Here is a 19,302-nt window from a genome sequence, read left to right as displayed (position 1 = left end):
TGTTTGACATTAAAACTTACTTTTTAAAGACAGTGAGAAAGAAGGCACTCTGGGTTAGATGACTACTGGGAAACATGAGCCAGGTACAGACATGAAATGGCCCATAAATATAAGTGATATTTTCCTTTGAGGATGAAAGTACAGTAAATGCAATAGTGAAGGAGATTTTATCAATACCCTTTTAGCGTGCCATTTACCAAGCCCTGCTCCCCTCAGCATTTTGACTCTCTATCCTCCACTGATCAAGACAGACTATTTTTAGATTGCTGCTCTCTAGAGAGCCTATCTGGGACGTGAACCCCAAGTTGTGCTGTCCTGCTTAATGTTGTTCTGTTTTTTTACCCTGACAAGCTCTCAGCAGTTGGTCTTTATCTCTGGTGTTTGTGTGATGCTGCAGATTCAGGTCCTTGAGCAGAGCGAGTCCTCAGATGATCACAACTTTTGAAAAAAAAAAAAAGCAACGTTACAAATATTGCACTGACTACCACATCCAGCGACCATGATGACTCATCAACATTACAATTTACAATTTAGTAATACTAATGTCTCCTCTCCTGCAGTGGCTCATGCGCAGGACACACACCACCACCCCACAGAGAAGCCCCTGATTCAGTGCTACAAGTGCGGGGAGCCATGTAAGGGTGAGGTGCTGCGGGTGCAGAACAAGCACTTCCACCTCAAGTGCTTCACCTGTAAAGGTACGGTGTTACACAGCTGTTGATTAATGAAAAAAATAATGAAACCCTTTCAGTAAAGATTCTGTTTGCAATTGATAACTGGGCATTTAATGTAATTTAAATATCTGGTGTTGAATGGGTTTCACTTGTATTTACTGCTTGTGAATTAGCTCAGCCTTACTCCCTACTTGATGGCCCTAATATTATGATCAAAAAGCCTTTTGTAAATAAGTAAACATGTTTATAATTTAAAAAAGAGCCATCAGACAGTTTAGACAGCATTTTTTTTTCTGAATAGAAGGAGAATGTGGGAGTAACATGAAAATTGGCAGCTAACGTGTGAGGTTTTAAAATTCATTGCTAATTTGATACTGTCACAATGGCAGGACATTTGCTTCATTTCATTCATTGCACGCTGTCTAATAAACAACATATGATTCTCCTCTGTGATGTCTGTACTGGTGTATGATGGTTAGGTATAGAAGTATAGAAGAGACTGATGTGTCTTAAGATAAAAAGACAAGCGTAAGTGAATAAATTCTTTTTCCACGACTGTCCCAAAAACCATCCCAATCACCCAGCTGGATAGGAGCTGTACAAGCCCCTAAAGGCCACAACGTCCTTTCCATCCTCCTTTAATGAGGAGGATACATGGTGGTGGGACTTGTGGTCACTTCTCACACATCTGACTTCAAACAAAGTACCACTCAGACTGCTTTGACAAGGGACAGTGCAAATCCTACTGCATTTAACCTTATTACTGATGGATTTCTGGCATTCTGGCATGATTACGGTGTAGCCGCCCACATCTGACCATGCAGCCTCACTCTTGTAGGCTGAACCTGAAGCCCTTGTAGTTAATCTGTGACTGGAGCACTGTTATAGAGTTAGCTTAGTTCACCAAGGGCTAAGAATAGCACAAGCAAACACTGAGATTAGTACCTAATTCTGTCCTTTACAAGTGGATATGCATGTCTTTAGAGAGTCATCGGTGATAAAAGTGTGTGTGTGAGTGTGTGTGTGTGTCTCCTTGCTCTAAATTTATGTGTGTGTTTGTCAGTCTCCGACCTGTGAGAGTTGTGGTCATGCCAGGTTGACTGAGCTTACTGACACTCAGAGGCTATTAACAGATACTATCCCTTGACAGACAAATCACAAATAGCCTCTTTTTTATGTTAATCTCATCCCATGAAATGCACAAAAGTGAAACCTTTCAATTTCAATGAATTCACTTTCATTTCAGTTTCATTAGTTGACCCTGTTAAATTTCCAAAAAGGCATTTTATGTAATGGCATGCATCTGTTGAAAAGCGGCGGTGGTTGGACGTCAGAGTCAAAGGTCACCAGATCTCCACTGCTGGTTTTCTCTCGGCTCAGTTAGCTTACAAGCTAATCTCATCATCCCTGAGCCCTAATGCAATTAAATCTGATTCTTTCCCTCACTCACTCCCATTCATCCCCAGGATTTATTGTGGCTCATTGCATAAGAATGATTAGGTGCAGTTATCTCAAACATCAAAATATTTTCCCCCTTAGCTGTGGTGTTTACAGAGGACTATTAAGTTCCCAGTCTCACTCTGAGGTGTGAAGGAGGTGGACTGCTAGCACATGTGATCAGAAAAATCAAAAGGACTAATGCTTTCAGCTTTTTTGCTATTGCAATGAGTCATGTCCCTTTTATGACATTTTTGGAGGCAGTGACTTGAGGTTTCTGGAATATATAATTACACAAATGTTTAAGCATAAACGTCTGTTTATGTGTTGATTTGTATCAGTCCACAACATTTGAAGCTATTGGATGGACTGCCATCCCATGTTGTACAGGCATTCATGGACCCTAGTAAAATCCTAATGACTTTGGTGATCAGCCTGGGCTGTACTTTGTGTTTAGTGCTAATTAGCAAATGTTCATGCATGCTAACATGCAGCTAAATTAAGATGCTGAACACGGTAAACATTAGCCCTGATAACCATTAGTGTGTTTTTAGTATGCCAATGTTAGCATTTAGCTCAAAGCGCTGCTGTGCCTGAGCACAGCCTCACAGCCCTGCTTGGTTTTAAATGTTTCATTTCCTGTTTTATTATACATGTGATGTGAAAAAGATTACAACTGACTGCTGAAGAGCAGACACAATGAAACCCTAACGCTTGATGATGGTCAAAGCATGTTGAACTGGTTTATTTCATGACAGACCAGCCAAAAAGTGAAAAGCCAGAAATCTTATAGCCACCCCGAATATTTCTGCTTGATATCATAGAGGCACTGTAGGATTTTCCATTGAAGATTTTTCCTTCAGTATAGGCTACTCAATCTTTCATATGATCAATACTAAAACCCATTACAAGTGTCACACGAAAATTAAAATATCCCAAACTCAATTGTTCCCTAATTTGTATTTATGCCTTTGTGAGCCTTCCATGTTTTTCTAGATGACAAGGTTATATTTGAATGGAAGGAAGCTTGTTAGAGACTGACAATGTAGTGTAGAGTATTTAGAGCCGGTTATCTTCATAAACAGATTAAAGCTATTTCCTGGGCTAGACAATTGTAGAATTGTTATAGCATTGAACAGTCTACCTCCATGCCGACAATGAAAGGACCTTGCTGTAGTGGTGCTGATTAATTGACTAAAGACCTCAATGCAAAGTTCTTTCAGTGAGAGAAGCTTCAAGATTTCATTTCTAACTGTGAACACTGCTGATGAAAAGATTTTATGTTCTGCTTCACATCGTAACACACAGAGCTGTTAAAATGTATTTCTCGCAGATTTTTTCGACAGCTTCCATTTCATGCATTCAGTGAGCCTCTCAGGATTACACAGACTAACAAGTCTTAACAAAGCCATTGATGCATGGAGGAGCTGGGTGGCTTGATGGTTGGATGCTTTATGTGTTATATGGGCAGAGCACTGTATGACCTGACTTGCAGAGTGCCAATATGTGTGTTTGGTATAGTGTGTGGCTGTGACCTCGCCCAGGGGGGCTTCTTCATGAAGAATGGAGAGTATCTGTGCACGCTGGACTATCAACGCATGCACGGCACCCGCTGCAATGGCTGTGGGGATTTTGTGGAGGGGGAAGTGGTCACCGCACTGGGCAAGACCTACCACCCCGCCTGCTTCGTCTGCACCATCTGCAAGTAAGACATCCAGTCTTTTCATGCCATTATTATTAGCTGACAAACCACAGATCAAACTAGAGAGACTTAACTCTGAATTTTAGAAATACTGTAATTAAATTGCAAAATAGACATTGTTTGCCATGAGGTCCAACCAGCAGTGGATTTATCTGTTGGTTTGGAGAAAGTGCAGGCCTAGGGATGTGCCCATGTAAAGATGACAAAGGGTCAATAATCACAAAATAGCCATTTGATGGGAAACAGGGCATGATGGTATCTCAGTCTTCCTGATTGAATTTGTAGTTAGAACATGTCTGTGGCTGAAATTGACTCAAATTTTCCTCACTGTTTTCCATTATATGTATTGATTCTGATCAAAATCAATGCTTCTCTCTAAAGATAATTACATCTTACTTTCAAATACAGTAATGATGATATCTTTGCTCAGAAACATGTTAAGTGATAGGCAAACAACGCTGAAGTCAAAGATAGCAGGATTACCAGCAGACAGTGTACAGTACCATGCTGTGTGTCACGTCTGCGTCATCTGACTAAATGGCCTCCTTGGGTGGACAGCACTGACACACGTCCACATCATCAGGCCTTGTCATCTTGAGACCCATCAGACAACCTGCAAGCTACAGCTAATAAACTCTTACTCTTACCACGGGGCCATAGCTCATGTCTTGTTGACCAATAGTTGATGTCACTCTGCTCGCAGACGACCGTTCCCTGCTGGGGACAGGGTGACCTTTAACGGGAAGGACTGTCTGTGTCAGTACTGTGTCGAGCCCATGTCTCCAGGACCAAAGGACATCCTGGGCTCCAGCAGTAAGTAGCCATAGACTAATGAACACATGCACATGGGGGACTGCACATGGAGGCATTCAGTTTCACATGATGCTATTTTGGTTTCTACACATACGTTTGTAGTAGAATTCAAAGTGGACGTGTATTAATTAAAGAAATCAGAAAACGTTTGACGAAAGCAAAAACTCTTGAAAATTGAGCTTTTATGTGTGATTCATGCATGACATTTAATGTAACTGGAATTGTGAACCTTACTACTACCCCCTTACTAGACAAACATTGTTCAAGCGCATAAAACTTTACTTTAAATTGTTGTGGAGACAAAAGTGTCCGAGTGTACCAAATATATCTGGCTGAATTTGGGGAACTGTGTACAAAATGATGCACAAGACAGCTGGAATATTTCAAGGTGTAGCTGACAAAACATGACAAAACACCTTCTTTCTGAGAGTTAGTTAAGAAGATTGATGCCACTCTCATGTCTGATAGCAGCTGATTAGCTTAGCTTAGCAAAATCCCAACTTGTTTTTACGCTTTGATTTTTGAACATCATAAGCAGATGAGAAACAAACAGTTAGTGAGCTCTGGAGGTGCTGGTAGGCAGATTTTGGTAACTGCAAACTGAGCCAGGCTAGTTATTTCCTCCTGTTTCCTGCAGCAACGTAGCTAACTAGCTGCTGAATGTATCTTCATTTTGAGCGCACAGATAGGAAAGTAGCATCAATCTTCTCAAATTCTCAGAAAGATAGTAAGTAAATATTTCTCCAAACTAATCCTTTAAGAGAAAATCGTTGGGTAAGTGTGTAAAACTGTTTTGCTGCTCAACATTTCCACATAACAAAATAGTAGAAAGTTGTTTGTGAGGAGCTCTCCTGCAACCCAGTTATGATTGAAGACTGAATGCTGGAGAGGCATCCTACAGGGAGCTTCTTCACCTTTCTTCTCTTTGTAAATGCAGTCGTGTTCGACCAGCCCTGTTCCTTTATGAATAACACCAAGACAGGTCTTGCTAAATAATCCATGGCCATGCATTTCCTTTCCTCTGGAACAGGGAATGTGAAGCCCTAAAACCCCTCCTCTTCCACCTCCTCTCATCCTCCCTCTTTCTCTTTCCTCTCTTTCCCTTCCTGTTTTCTCTCTCTCTCTCTCTCTCTCTCTCTCTCTCTCTCTCTCTCTCTCTCTCTCTCCCCCCCCCTCTCTCTCACCTCCATTGGTCTCTCTGTTGGCGTTTGAAGAGCTTTGAGACAAGGTCACCTATAAATAAGGCATGCTGATTCTCCTCACGTCATCATCGCAGCCTCGTTATGCCTTACATCGTCCCCCGTGGTTGCAGTGGGCTCTGTGTTGCTTCCATCCTCTATTCATTAAAGAAGAGATGACAAGAAGTGCATTTAGAAACCAACCTCTTACACTTTTAGAGCCATCCTACTTGGTTATGGATGGGGCTCTCAGAGCCGTGGTAAGAGAAATGTGCATGATAGAAAGAGGCAGCTGTCAGAACATTGCCCGTTACCCTCTATCACCATCTAGTGTCTTGGGTCAGAACTGACAAGATGTCTCCCTCTTGACAATAATTTATCCTGTGGTTATTATTGTAAGCCCATTAAAGACTGTATTTACATGACATGAACCTTCAAGCAAGCATTAATTAATTCTGTAGGTATTACTAGCTCACTTATTGTATTTTCATTCAGTTTTTGTTGCAAGATTACTTTTTGAATTTAACACCTCTGCTTTTCACAGATTGTGCAGGATGTGGTCGAGACATTAAGAACGGACAGGCTCTTCTAGCATTGGACAGACAGTGGCATCTGGGCTGCTTCAAGTGTAAGGCCTGCAGCAAAGTGCTTACCGGGGAGTATATCAGCAAGTAAGCAGCTCATATCTGCTGTAATTACAGGCTACCTGGTCAAATGAAGGCTTGCATTAAGCTCACACACTATGATATCTCACTGTTAAGTCCCTATAGCGCTTAAGTTTGTCTCTTGCCTCCCAGGGATGGTGCCCCCTACTGTGAGAAGGACTACCAGATCCATTTTGGAGTTCAGTGTGAGGCATGTCATCAGTTCATCACAGGGAAGGTGCTTGAGGTAAGACACACACGCACACATACACCCAACTGTCACAGTCTGATTGGCTCCTAGTACATGCAGGTGTCTCTCTGTGCGGCTGACTATCTGATGTGGAATTTATAATATGCTTCTGTAAAGTGACTATAAATATTGTACCTGGATTTCACATGAATCCTGCCTAAGGTAAGTTTGGAAGAATTCTAAGGGAACAAATACCTTCACTTGAATTTGAGTCATTAATGTTGGTTTAAGAATTGCATTTGTAAAGTATACCTAACTTTGCAAATAACTTTATGTGGATTTGATTGTGCATAGAAGTAAGTTCACAGTTAACAAATTCTGGCGCTCAGCTGTAACATCTGCATTCTGCTCCCCATACAGACAGAGGATGTTGCATTGGAGAGAAATTGTGAAATGCAGTTTGATAATCTCCAGTGTAATCTCCTCAGTATTGGGCCAAATAGACTCTTGACATGACTGTATGCAACTAAAAGATTAATTCTTAGCAGATTTTTAGGTCTCCAATTCTGCTTGCACTCACTCAAACAAGTTCGCATTGCCACAAATTATATAAATATTACATAAAACACCTAATATGATCTGACATTTAGCAAATGATCATTATTCATTAATACTGTATGTCGTACAGCTGTTATGAAACTCTTGTTCAAACGTTATTAACATTGTCTGAGCTGAGTTTATGTAAAAATGTTACCAACATTTCTGCCATTCATGCTGTCTCATTTCACTGGTCTCCTCAACAAGTGCTAGCCTGTCTGTTGTGCAGACAGTGATCCAATCAGACACTGAGTTATGTGTCACTTAATGGTATGAAAATGTCACAGCAAGCCAGCCAACCAGGCTTACATTAATCCACCACTAAGGCAGGCCTTTATGACAATAGGAAAAGGCCTCAGCATCACACCCCTGAGCTCCTGCCAATGGATCAGTGGGGCCAAAGCCACACCAGTCTGTCTGATAGTCTAATCACTGACCCAAGACCCAGGTCAAATACTGTGTAGACATTGGCAGGTTTACATATTGTCTGCTACTCTGGGAGTGCAAAGTGAATGGCTCATTAATGCAGGGGTATTTAATGTTGCTATTAAAGAGAGAGAGAAATCGGGAGCATATTTAATGGCATCTTCCACATATAGTATAAGTACCTTTATTATCCCTGAGAGGGAAATTCAGTTTTACAGAGTACATGAGGAAAGTATTGGGTAGGAGGTGCTATGAAGTCCTTGCTATATCCACTCTGTAGAAGTTTTTGATGCAGTAAAATGTAAAATGCAAATATTAGTCAGTGGCTCCATATCTCTGAGTGGCCACTTGCCTGTTGAAATGTTACTGAGGGTTGTTATACAGCAGGCAAAATTTCATTTGGTTATTTATCGCTCCTGGTCAAAGTCACACAGGCTTTATAATGGAGCACTCTGCATGTAAAGTACCACATCAGCGTGGATGGAAACTGAGCCACTGTAGCCGTCAGATCGTTTTATTGCATTGCATTATGCAGGTTATCACAAAGAGGAACACTCAGATATTTGAAAGCAGGTTGACTGTGTCAAACGGGCAGGTGTCATGGTGGTCATAGTCAGCACTAACAATCTTACCATTTTTGTACAGTAAGATGTAGAATTTGAGCACCTTAAATGAGTTCACACTGTAATATATTCTCATGGATCCTCACTTAAGCTCGTCAACTACTGAGGAACAAGCTGTTGTCAGGATCCTGGGGAGCATTTTCAGGGGAACATATTCACTCACAGCTGCCCAGTGCCACAGTTTCATCAACAGCTGCTCTTGAGGGAACAGAGAGCAGTTACCAGTACACAGGGTCTAATGAAACTCTCCTTTGCACTAACACAGTTTGGCTGTTAGAGGAGAGAAATGTAGCTGAGAGCAGGTAGAACACTGGCTTTATTTTCTGGAAGTCGCAGCACTGTTTCACTCACTTCACTGCAGACTTCATTGATCTTCATTTTTCTGTGATGTCGAGTCTGTTTTGTGCGCTGTGTTCTCCAGGCAGGAGATAAGCACTACCACCCCAGCTGTGCGAGATGCAGCAGGTGCAATCAGATGTTCACAGAAGGAGAAGAGATGTATCTGCAAGGTGAGCTAACCAACCTGTGTTCTCATTACTTCACTTTTTGTCATTGTTATTGTCGTATTTTACCTAAAGATTTAAGCTCCTCTGTTGATTGAGTAAAGTAAATGTTTTTATTTATTGTGTGATTGTGTGTTATATCTGTATATGTATTGCACTGGTGGCATTGTTCTGTGCATTTTTCCATGTTGTACTAAAAAACAAATTGGCTTGTAAATTCAGATTGGCAATTAAAGTGAAGTGCAGTGAAAAGCTGAGTGTTTTAGTCGAGTGCTGGGCCATGACAAGCCAACCAAACAGCTTTAATCCTCCTTCTATAAGTCTCTAAAACTCCACTGAAGAGATCAACACAAAAGATCTTCCCTCATGTGTACTCCAATATTTTTGATATATTTATTCAATTAGTTTGAAATTTGGTGACCACAGCATATGATTTGTGTCACTTTCATACTGAAAATGTAGATTTTTCTTTTGATTTATCAAAGATAGGTTTAATTCCTGCTCACTGTCAGCAAATCAGTCATAGACCAGCAGGCATAGACAATATGATAAACAATATGAAACCTTTGTAATCCAGACACAGTCTGCAATTACCAATCAAAAAGGAGTAAAATCATAAATACCATCAATATTTGATCAGTTTTCTATCAATTATTGATGGTGTAATAGTCCCAGATGTTTGCGATTTTACTGGTTGCCACCGTCTGCGGCTAGAGAGCTAAAAAAGATGTTGTTACTTATTGTTAGTATGATCTTCAATCTGATCAAGATCAGTACACTTAGTGTTGACAGTGTGCAGAGAATCTTAACAGTCTGTTTCATAATATAATTTTTTTATATGTTTGTATACCAGACGCGTATTAGGCAGCACTTAATTTGTTCTTTACCTTGTCATCCAAAATATGAACAAACTTTTATTAATAAAAGCAATGTGTTTAGTGTCAAGTTTTGGACCACATTTCGTCTTATGTGCAAGTAAATCAAATGATATAATAAATATATATAAAGTAAATATACTTCATTTCCATATGTAACCCTGTTGTTCTAAATGTTTTCACTCTGCGTCTTCCTCCTCAGGATCAACAGTTTGGCATCCTGGCTGCAAGAACACAACCAGAACAGAGGAGAGACACAGGGAGCGGGTAGGAATTTGGGTGTCACTGACGCCATTGTCCTTGACTTTGTCTTGACTGAAAGCACCTTTCTGTTCATGTCTTATGACAGTGTTTTACTGGATAAGACAGATATTCAGAATATGTAACATGGGATTCTGCATGGGCTGTTACCACTCCCTTGCTGACCTGTTAAACCTTAACCCAGTAATTTGCCTGTTTAGGCAGTATTGTGTGAGTGTGTGCTTTTGCATGTGTGTGTGTATCAATACTTGTTCGTGTGCATATTTACATGTGGACATGTTCGCTTTGATGTATGTGTGAACTGTGAGTCAGGCTGGAGAGGCACAACCCCTGTGTGATGTCCTGTGAACCCCCCTCTCCCTTCCTCCACAGCTATTGCCTCCGTCCCTCTTATTCCTCCAAAAAACAGAAAGGCAGGTACTGTATTCGCTATTGGCTATGAGATGGCATCATCCTGTGTTCCACCATATACTGTACATAGGACACGGTGCACTGTATGCTGCCATCTGCTGGAGACAGCCTGCAGTGCCCTCTCTATGTCATACGGAGTCATTCAGTCTTGTCCCTTAACACCTTAAACTGCGCTCATATCAAAGGTGCATGAGACAAAAATGTGCACATATTTGGAGGAGCAGACACAGTATCACAGATGACTAATTTATCTTTTCTAAAAATCCCCATTTACCCATTAGGTGAAAAGCTTGTTTAATTACACCACATTCAGACCTGCTGCTGCCATCCAAACGATTCATTTCCCATAAACAGGCATGAGGTTCTTAAGAACATAAAATCACAGCACTAAAGCACTCATTCACTTTGCAAATTTGCAAATGAATGGAGCAATCATGAGATGACATATCAGTATTTCAAATACTTCATGTAATTCATGAAACATAAATATAGGGGTTGCAGCTCTCTCTCATCACTCATGTGGTATCAAGAGCAAATGGTGTAATGTGTTCTGGGTAATAATCGTGGGTGATATGCAGATGGCAGGGGGCTGTGGATCATGGGAGACCGACTGTCTGACAGATGTTGGGACTGACACATACTTGTGTGTTTTTTTCTCACAGCCTACGAGGTCGTCGTCCGAGAGTATTTGTTCCAGACCTGGTTCAAGCATACCTGGCTCACCGGGTCACACGATCTATGTAAGATATGTCGTAGAGCTCTATGTATAAATAGTTTGTGCTAAGACTGTCAGTTGTTCTGTCTCTTACCTTCTTTTGGATGACAAAAATAGCTTGACAGTTGCACCTTGTTCACTAATAGTACAGTATTACAGTAGTAATCTCCCTTTGCTCTTTGACCGTGTCTACATGTTTGTCTTTATTTGTCTCCCTAGGCAAAAGTAGACAATGAGATCCTTGATTACAGAGACCTAGCTGCTATTCCAAAAGTCAAAGCCATTTATGACATTGAGCGCCCTGATCTTATTACCTATGAACCTATGTACACCACCTCCCTGGATGAGAGAGACGAGAGACGAGAGAGTGTGGGCGAGGTAAACACAAAGACCGCATGCTTCTTTTCCTGCATGCACACTGTCTTTGTGCACATACAGCACTGTGCATTAAAAGAAATCTTCTTCAAATGATCCTCTGTTTTGCTGTGGGATAAGTTTTCCTCTGGTAGGACTTTTCATCATGAAAAAAGCAAGAAAAGAAAGATTAAGGAACACAAAAGAGTCATTGCTGGCTGTGGTTGCTTTAATGAAAGCTTTTATGTAGTCCTAAACTTCTGTTTCCCTTACAGCTCCACACTGCCAGGAGGGAGCGTTCCCCCTTGCCCGATGACAAGGTAAGATAAAGGAAAGAACAGAGGTGTATGTCATATAAAGAGGAGGCCACGTGCCTTCTAGAAACAAAAATGTGGAAGGTCAGCAGACAAGACAAGTGGCGTTTTTTTTATAGGCTGTTAACACTATGACAATGTGATATTTATGTCTGGCTGTCTTGGCTGGTTTGCCTCTATGGAACAGTCTAGTGTCATAAGTTTTAATTAAGACTTGTTTGATTCTTTCTAGTCCTCAAGAAACATGTCACCAACCCCACCCAGTGAGGTGAGCATATCATTTCGTCAAATTCACTGTCCCCTGTCTGCAATGTAAGTGCTGTAATTCTTTCTCCCAGTGATTTGTGTATTAACCCTTGTGTGTTTGTATGTGCATTTGTGTTAGGGGTCTTATGACAGGAGAGAACGCATCCTCCAGAGGTCCACCAGTCAGGGCTCCATAGGATCACCAGTTTATAATCGCCATGGTTACACCCCCACCTTGTCGCGGTCGCCACAACATTTTCACAGGCCAGGTGAGTACTTAAAATGACCGTTCTCTATGTATGTACATGCATGTGTGTGCACTTGTATATTGTTACATTGTCTCTGATAAAATCAGTGATTTCAGGGTTTTTATTAGGTGCGTCGATAAGATCTTTACTGGTCAGGTAGATGACAGTTGTTCAATCACTGTGTATGAGTTCACTGACCCTCCACCTTCAGGTTCTCACTTCTCTCCTTCTGATCTGTTTACCACTTTCAAGGGGAACTTCACCAAAATTGACTTTAGGTGGTTATACTATTGATTTTTTTCTTGTAATACTTCGGTTTGACATAATGAACAATCTCTCCTTTTGCAGAGTAACAACCTCAAAGTCAATTTTGCACCTTTAACAACACAATTTCTCCTGGGTTTGCTATTCTTTCCATTAAAACATTTGATTTTAAAGTGTAATACTCGTCCTTGTTTCTTACTGTTCATCTTGAATACACCTTACCTCTCACTTTGGTGTCTTTTATTTCCTCTTTTCAACATTTTATTCCTGTATATCTTCCTTTTCTTTTGTCCCTCACCTTCTCACTTTCTACCTCCTCCCCACATCGTCCACCTCTGCTGCCTGGTCGTGGGTTTTTTTCCCCTCTCCCACAACCCCCCTCCTTGCAGAGGCTCTGACAGGCATGCAGAAGCTCTGCTCCTCCCTGTGCAGTAACAGTGTGGGCTCCAGAAATAGTGACTCCCGCCCTACCTCCCCTTTCAGACACCACTTCCTCCCCCATAGCCAAGGTAAGGGCCCTACTCAGCTCTTTGCTACCACCTCCCCAAAGGAAATACATCATCTCCATCGTCACCTGGGATGCCACCTCCCCCGAATGCCCCATCTGTTATTTTGGGTCCATCGCCATTTCTCATTAGACCACAACTGCCATCCTGAATGGTCAAACCCATATTTTAGTTAATCTCATACAGCCAAGGCACTGATTCTTCACTAACACACACTTGCTCACCTTTGACTAACACAGCCTCTGCCAAAGTTTACTGACAGGCTCTGTGTTTGTGTTTGCAGCATTGCATGAGAGATACTAGTAATCCATATACGATATCTAATCCCTTAATGATGAATGATGTGATGACTTTTTTGCTATTTTAAACTGAGTCTCTAGACTCTAGTAAACTGTAAGCCTGAGATAAAAAGAAAGGTTTTGTAATATAAGGTGCATGCTGGGAGGAATTCGCTTCTTCACAGTCTAACAGACTTTATACTTCATGACAAATAACAGATCTCCCAAGCATTTAATCTTGCTATTTTAAACTCTGCTGGCTTGATCCGCTTTTGTACCTTCATCTTGTACGTAGTGCGCAGCTCCATTAACTCCATTTACCAGAACCAAAACAGAATGTCTCCCATTCGCTCAAAATGAGTTCGACTGGTCCCATTGGTCCCTGTGTGTTGCACCGTTCAGACTGTGGTTCCCCTTTAGTATCCCTGCTTATGTTCTGTTCTTGGTTGTTCTCGCTGGAGGCACTGACCCACCAAGTGGCCGGAGCTCCCCTCTTCCGCTCAGGCCTGACAGCCGGCCGGTCACCCCGCCTCTCTCTCAGACCCCTAAACATTTCCACCTCCCAGGTAGGAGCTGGAGCGCACCCTGTCACTGCTCGTCCCATCTTTCTTTCTTTCTTTCTTTCTTTCTTTCTTTCTTTCTTTCTTTCTATCTATCTATCTATCTATCTATCTATCTATCTATCTATCTATCTATCTATCTATCTATCTATCTATTGCTTTATACTTCATTTGGGAACAGATTTTTCTTTTTCCTCTCTTCTTTCACTACTGTACAGATCTATCACAGGAAAAAGGGTGATATTTCGTATAATGTTGTTGAGATACGAAGAATGGATTTTTAATTCGCATAATACAGGCACTGTATACTCCGTTAATGTCTTTTCTCTCTGTATTTGAATATTTTCAGATCAGGGGAGCAACATCTACAGAAAACCACCCATCTACAAACAACACGGTATCTTTCCTCTTATATTTTACTGTAAAAATAACAGGGAGTACTGATTCAGAGTAATATTCCCAACCAGGGGCATATCAACTGGTTTGCAGTTATGTAAAAGTGCATGAAAAGCAAAGCCTAAAGTCTAAACAGGTAGCTAAAAGTAAAGGATAAACAGTTGATATAGTTTGCTAAAAGTAATGGAAAAACTGTTAATTAGATAGAATAGTAGAATAAGTTAGCTAACAGTAATGGATAAAAGGTTAAAATAGTTAGCTACAAGTAATGAATACAACATTAAAATATTTAGCTAAAAGTAATGGATAAAAGGTGGAAATAGTTAAAAGTAACAGGTAAACTGTTGAATTTGATAGCTAAAAGTGAATGAATTTACAGTTGAAATAGCTTAAAGTAATGGATAAATGGATAAATCGTTCAGCCTCATTCCAAGTGGCAGAAGTAGAATTGCTGACCCAATGAACCTAAATACTGACAGCTCAATTGTATCAATGGTAATCAATGCAGGAGTATGTGAATTCGTCTGACAGGACTTTGGGGATACCTCAGACCAAAAAGTTTGGGAACCACTGAGTAATGAATGTTATTGAGCTGTGCTCTTCACTGAAAGTGCCTTTGTTAAACAACTGAAAATGTGTATTCATCTAACCATGTGGTCACCCCCTGTGTCAATGTATGAGCACTGTTTGAAGTCTGTCTCCAATCCTCTTCTGTCTGACCCGCAGCTATTTTACACTGCACTCTGTCCATCTTAACAAGTCACAGTAGTAATGTTATAGTGAGCCCTTAAAACGAAAGCACTGTATCTTTTGGTGTGTTGTGAAAATTACAGGACAATTCCAACAGTCAGCCTGATAAAGAATACAAAGAACAGGGCAAAACTCCTGGCTGGCCATGTTGTCTTTACTTCTTGTTTTGCTTTTGTGATAAATACATTGAAATGTTTATCTGTGACATGCTGGGATGTAGTGTAACCTGTGTTGAGAAGAGCGATAAGGTGAACTGACCCAGTAATGGCAAATGTAATATCTAATATATCTATAAGTGAAATTTGCTAGCATTAGCTAAAAGTAACCACTAGTGGTCATACCAAACCAGAGAGGCTGTAGCAGCAAATATTCTTCTGAACCCAACTTTTCATTTGTAAGAGGAAGAATGTGTTGTTTCTTTTTTCACAAGTTACGTCGTCTCACTTATATGAAATAATATGAAAAAATATGCCATCGGTGTGAGGAAATCTCACATGTGCAGAATATATGCCAGCTGGTTTTGAGACTTTTCTTGAACTGAGTGATGTTTCTCAGAACAGGTATAATCTGGCTTGTGGAAGATGTCACTCTTAGAACCACACTGATTCTGGCAGTTCACCGCTTTTTTGACAAGATTCGATTTAAGGCTCTCTCCAATACTTAGTGACTTGTTAGGAAAGACATTTTTTGCATTGTAGATGGCTTTTATTTTAAACCAAGTTGAACCAAGATTAAATGATCGCCGAGCCCGACGATCTGATGGTTCTGTGATGTTTACCTTTGGTTGAGACTGTGACCCAGACACTGATAGATCAGTTCCGATGATTACCAACCTAGATACAGCTGCCATAGCACGTCAAAGCAAGTCTGCTGATGACATCATCAGATCCGCCACCTTCCCCGCTGCCCATGCTCCCTCTCCGGATGACAGCTCACGGAGTGAGGGCGATCATTGGCCCTACTCTCTCGCTGTATTAGGTACAGTAGGCTCCTGATGGGCATGCTTGCACTGCTACCTTCGAGTGGTACAATAGCCAACTTATCGCAACCTAACTCTTCGTGTTCCTACGCTCTAGCTACCCCGGAAGCTTAACTGCATCCCTGCTTCACACTGAGCTCTCGCTGTTATTCAGGCGTCACCATACTTGCTTTTAAGTTTTGCTTGTGCAAAGCAGAAGCGTTGTTTGGTTTCTGTTGCAGTCATATTATTTTCTGCTTGAGGTAGCATCAGTTTCACCATTTTACGTTCACTTGCTGCACATGATGGGTGCACTAGCTTTACACAATAGTGCCACAAATGACTTGGACAGAGATAACTGAGACTGACTTCAAACTGACTTTTGTTTGTCTGTCTTACATTGTGCTGTTTTGTGTATTTGACATCCAGTAAAATCTTGACATGATTGATGAAGTGTAAACATCCGTCATGTCAGTCGAGCCAAATATTCCAATAAGTCCCACTGTTTGTCTGTCTCGTCAACTCTGTCTCACATTTGTGATCTACTGTCCACTTATTTTTCATTTACTGTGTGTATTCCTCACTGCTCCACAGCCAAAAGAAGCAGCTATATCTGTCTGTCATTCTCTAAATTTGAACGGTGGATGAAGCATTTCATCTTCGCTGTACTATACAAGTACATGTGAAGCATGGTTTTGGCTAAAGAGATGTTTGTGCATCTTTGTGGGTGTTTGGGAATGTGTTTTATGTAACTTTTTGGCCTTGTGTACAGCACCCATAGGTTCAGAAGGGAGGAGACGATCCAGAGAAGAGGAGGAAGAAGAGGCCTTGAAAAGAAAGCAGCTCCATGAGGAACATCTCAGCAAGGTCAGTAGTAGTAGCTGCAATATATTCTACATCAATCATAATTCCCCTCTTAACTACATGCATGAGATCTATTTTCAGGTATATGTGCCTGAGGTGAAAGGCCTCCTAATGATCACAGATTAATGCTTATCTGTTTATTTACTGTAAATTATTTGTGTGTGTGTTTAGATTCAGTCTGGCTTGGGAAAGCTCATTCTGAAGGAGGAGATGGAAAAAGAACAGATCAGGGAGCGTCATGCACGTAGCCTCTCTGCTCAGCGCTACGACCCCAAACAGACCAACTGTGACGCAGGTACAGAGCTGCTTCATCAGCTAATATGCTCTTGAGTTGTCAGCAATGTGCTGTAACACAAGGCCCAGGCAATGTAACACCTGTAGGTAACACTTTGCACCTGTTTTAACATGTATGGATTATTAAGCAACTCTCTAAATGTAAATGTTTCGGATTGGATCAGCATTGTTTTTCTACACTACCAGGTAGCACTATTTCATTTTAAACGTAAAACCAAATATAATTTGAACAACATTTATGTTTCAGATCCAACTTCTCCAACAAAAACGAACTCTTTGCCTGGCTATGGAAGAAACGGGCTACATCGGGTGAGACCTCACTCATAGTTTACAGTATATTCATACTTATTCTATACTCATTTTCAACAAGATTGCTATTGTTTATGTAACACACACATGCAATCACAAAAACTTTATTTACCAAGTAACAGAAATTGCTTCTTAAACACAATAAATCTTGGCACCAATACCAGAAACATGATTTCTGTCCGTGCATGCACGGTAATTTGATTTAAATCTCATTCTAGTCCTAACTCAGCAACAAAATGCCAGTATGACAATGCTGATGTATTGTTGTCTGTGTTCCGGCAGCCCCAGTCGACAGATTTCACCCAGTACAACAGCTATGGTGACATGTGTGGAGGAGGCAGAGGTGAGAGCAGCTACAAAAATATGGCCACCAAGCAAATCTCTTGCCAGTTTCACCAGAGCTATTCAGCATCAGTACTCAGAAATGGCTTGCTACATGTACATAAATGGACATGCATTTTGAAATATCAGGGTCAGCAGTGTTGTAGATAGTAGCCTGGCAGGGGGATTTGACAGCAAAACCATTAACTGTGAGTCTCATTTTCTGTCCCATTTTGTCCTGCAGAGTTTCAGGTATGTCTCTCATCTGCTTTTTCATATGGCATGCTTCCTCACCTTGCATCATATATTTGCTTGCTCTTGGGTTGCAAGAGATACTTTGCCCTGAATGCACACCGCCCACTCCTGCTACATGCTTGCATCACTGTTGGGTTAATGTCAACTACAGGGCATGCTGTGCAGTGATTTCAAATGCCCAAACATGCACTGCCCAGTAGCTGAACCAGTGTGCTGTAAATGCAGTGTACTATCATGGCCTCATGTCTTGTTCTGTGTGTTGTTTACCAGTGTTATGACTCAAGCTAAATGTCACATTTAAATTTATGATTTCCAACCCCGTATAAAAAAAAACAACTACAGAGACATTCAGAAAACATGTAAACAACTGCCCATCTTTAATACTTATTAAGATACTTACCAGTATCCAAGCTACTTGCTCCATCCAGTGAATACTGTGCCCACTGTCATTAGTGGACATGTTCATGCCATTAACCCTGCAGTCCCCTTCCACTATATTACATTTGTGTATGTTCTATTCTTTAGCACATTAAGGATGGCCGCGCAGCACTTGCAAGGATGGACAGGGGAGTATCTATGCCTAATATGTTGGAACCAAAAGCAAGTATCTTCTTTTTTTTGTACTGACGACAACATTGTAATCCACTCTGACATATATGTTAAAAAAAATTATATATCGTTCACTTATTGAAGTACATTTTAATCAGGATACATTTTGCAGCTACTTTTGAGAGAGTCTGACCGGCCTAAAACGATGAGGGTGAAGTAAGAATAATTAGCAAGTTGTATTTTCCCTCGTTGTGTGGGGACATTGGTGGAAGAAATAGGGAGCTAAAAGAGATTTTTACTAGAAGTGAAAGACTCACATTAGCTGGGTTCCTGATTTAGCATGCTGCTTCAGGAGCTGCCGAGTCACTCTAGCGCTTAGCATGCTGGCTTCTCCATGTTCATCTGCACATAGCTTTGATTTACAGTGGCTGGATACTGTATGCAGCATACAGTGGAGAATCCAATGCCCAGATTGTCATCCAAACAACTCATATCGCTATATACTGTGTAGTATATAAGAGAGCGTACACATTACTGTGTGGATATGAGTTGGTTAGAGGCCTCAAGGAACTTCTAGTTGCTTATTATTGAGCATTTCCAATAAAATACCAACTATCATTTGCCAGTTTGTTCTTGTACAGAAGGGATTAGATGTTTAGAAAGATAGAAACACCTCAGTTTTCCAGGACAAACATTCCCATGTGGATTTACTTGGCCTACATTATCGATGTTAGTTCTTTTTTTAGTTTTCTTAAAATTACTCTAAAAATACAGACTGTTGCATAAC

At 40.9% G+C, this 19,302-nt stretch overlaps 2 protein-coding genes across 6 annotated transcripts in view; both read left to right on the top strand.

Moving 5' to 3' along the window:
- LOC139623117 (hyaluronan-binding protein 2-like) overlaps window positions 1-19,302 on the top strand; it is a 69,630-nt gene that overhangs the window by 37,896 nt on the left and 12,432 nt on the right. The window contains exon 1 of one of the 2 annotated variants that reach the window (XM_071481055.1): window positions 16,249-16,258. The exons of the other annotated variant lie outside the window; for it this stretch is intronic. The gene's annotated coding sequence lies outside the window, so the exon portion shown is untranslated. Of the gene's footprint in view, window positions 1-16,248; window positions 16,259-19,302 lie in introns of those variants that run through there. 2 annotated transcript variants of the gene reach the window in all.
- ablim1a (actin binding LIM protein 1a) overlaps window positions 1-19,302 on the top strand; it is a 39,250-nt gene that overhangs the window by 18,294 nt on the left and 1,654 nt on the right. Inside the window, exons 2-24 of one of the 4 annotated variants that reach the window (XM_071481049.1) lie at window positions 561-698; window positions 3,633-3,816; window positions 4,517-4,626; window positions 6,349-6,475; window positions 6,602-6,695; window positions 8,706-8,793; window positions 9,865-9,929; window positions 10,296-10,340; window positions 10,997-11,074; window positions 11,269-11,427; window positions 11,679-11,723; window positions 11,950-11,985; window positions 12,103-12,232; window positions 12,865-12,984; window positions 13,721-13,825; window positions 14,169-14,216; window positions 15,803-15,943; window positions 16,705-16,790; window positions 16,959-17,082; window positions 17,329-17,390; window positions 17,673-17,733; window positions 17,956-17,963; window positions 18,492-18,566. In XM_071481049.1, coding sequence (XP_071337150.1) covers window positions 561-698; window positions 3,633-3,816; window positions 4,517-4,626; window positions 6,349-6,475; window positions 6,602-6,695; window positions 8,706-8,793; window positions 9,865-9,929; window positions 10,296-10,340; window positions 10,997-11,074; window positions 11,269-11,427; window positions 11,679-11,723; window positions 11,950-11,985; window positions 12,103-12,232; window positions 12,865-12,984; window positions 13,721-13,825; window positions 14,169-14,216; window positions 15,803-15,943; window positions 16,705-16,790; window positions 16,959-17,082; window positions 17,329-17,390; window positions 17,673-17,733; window positions 17,956-17,963; window positions 18,492-18,566 — 2,129 coding nt within the window. Of the gene's footprint in view, window positions 1-560; window positions 699-3,632; window positions 3,817-4,516; window positions 4,627-6,348; window positions 6,476-6,601; window positions 6,696-8,705; window positions 8,794-9,864; window positions 9,930-10,295; window positions 10,341-10,996; window positions 11,075-11,268; window positions 11,428-11,678; window positions 11,724-11,949; window positions 11,986-12,102; window positions 12,233-12,864; window positions 12,985-13,720; window positions 13,826-14,168; window positions 14,217-15,802; window positions 15,944-16,695; window positions 16,791-16,958; window positions 17,083-17,328; window positions 17,391-17,672; window positions 17,734-17,955; window positions 18,567-19,302 lie in introns of all 4 variants that reach the window. The other 3 variants (XR_011691431.1, XR_011691432.1, XR_011691433.1) reach the window with 3 other exon arrangements.

Source organism: Trachinotus anak, unplaced genomic scaffold (genome assembly GCF_046630095.1).
Source record: "Trachinotus anak isolate AG129_WGS33_773 ecotype Australia unplaced genomic scaffold, CSIRO_AGI_Tana_v1 ptg000007l, whole genome shotgun sequence".
Lineage (NCBI taxonomy): Eukaryota > Metazoa > Chordata > Actinopteri > Carangiformes > Carangidae > Trachinotus > Trachinotus anak.
Note: the sequence above shows the minus strand (reverse complement) of the source record. Positions and strands in the feature narration are given on the sequence as shown.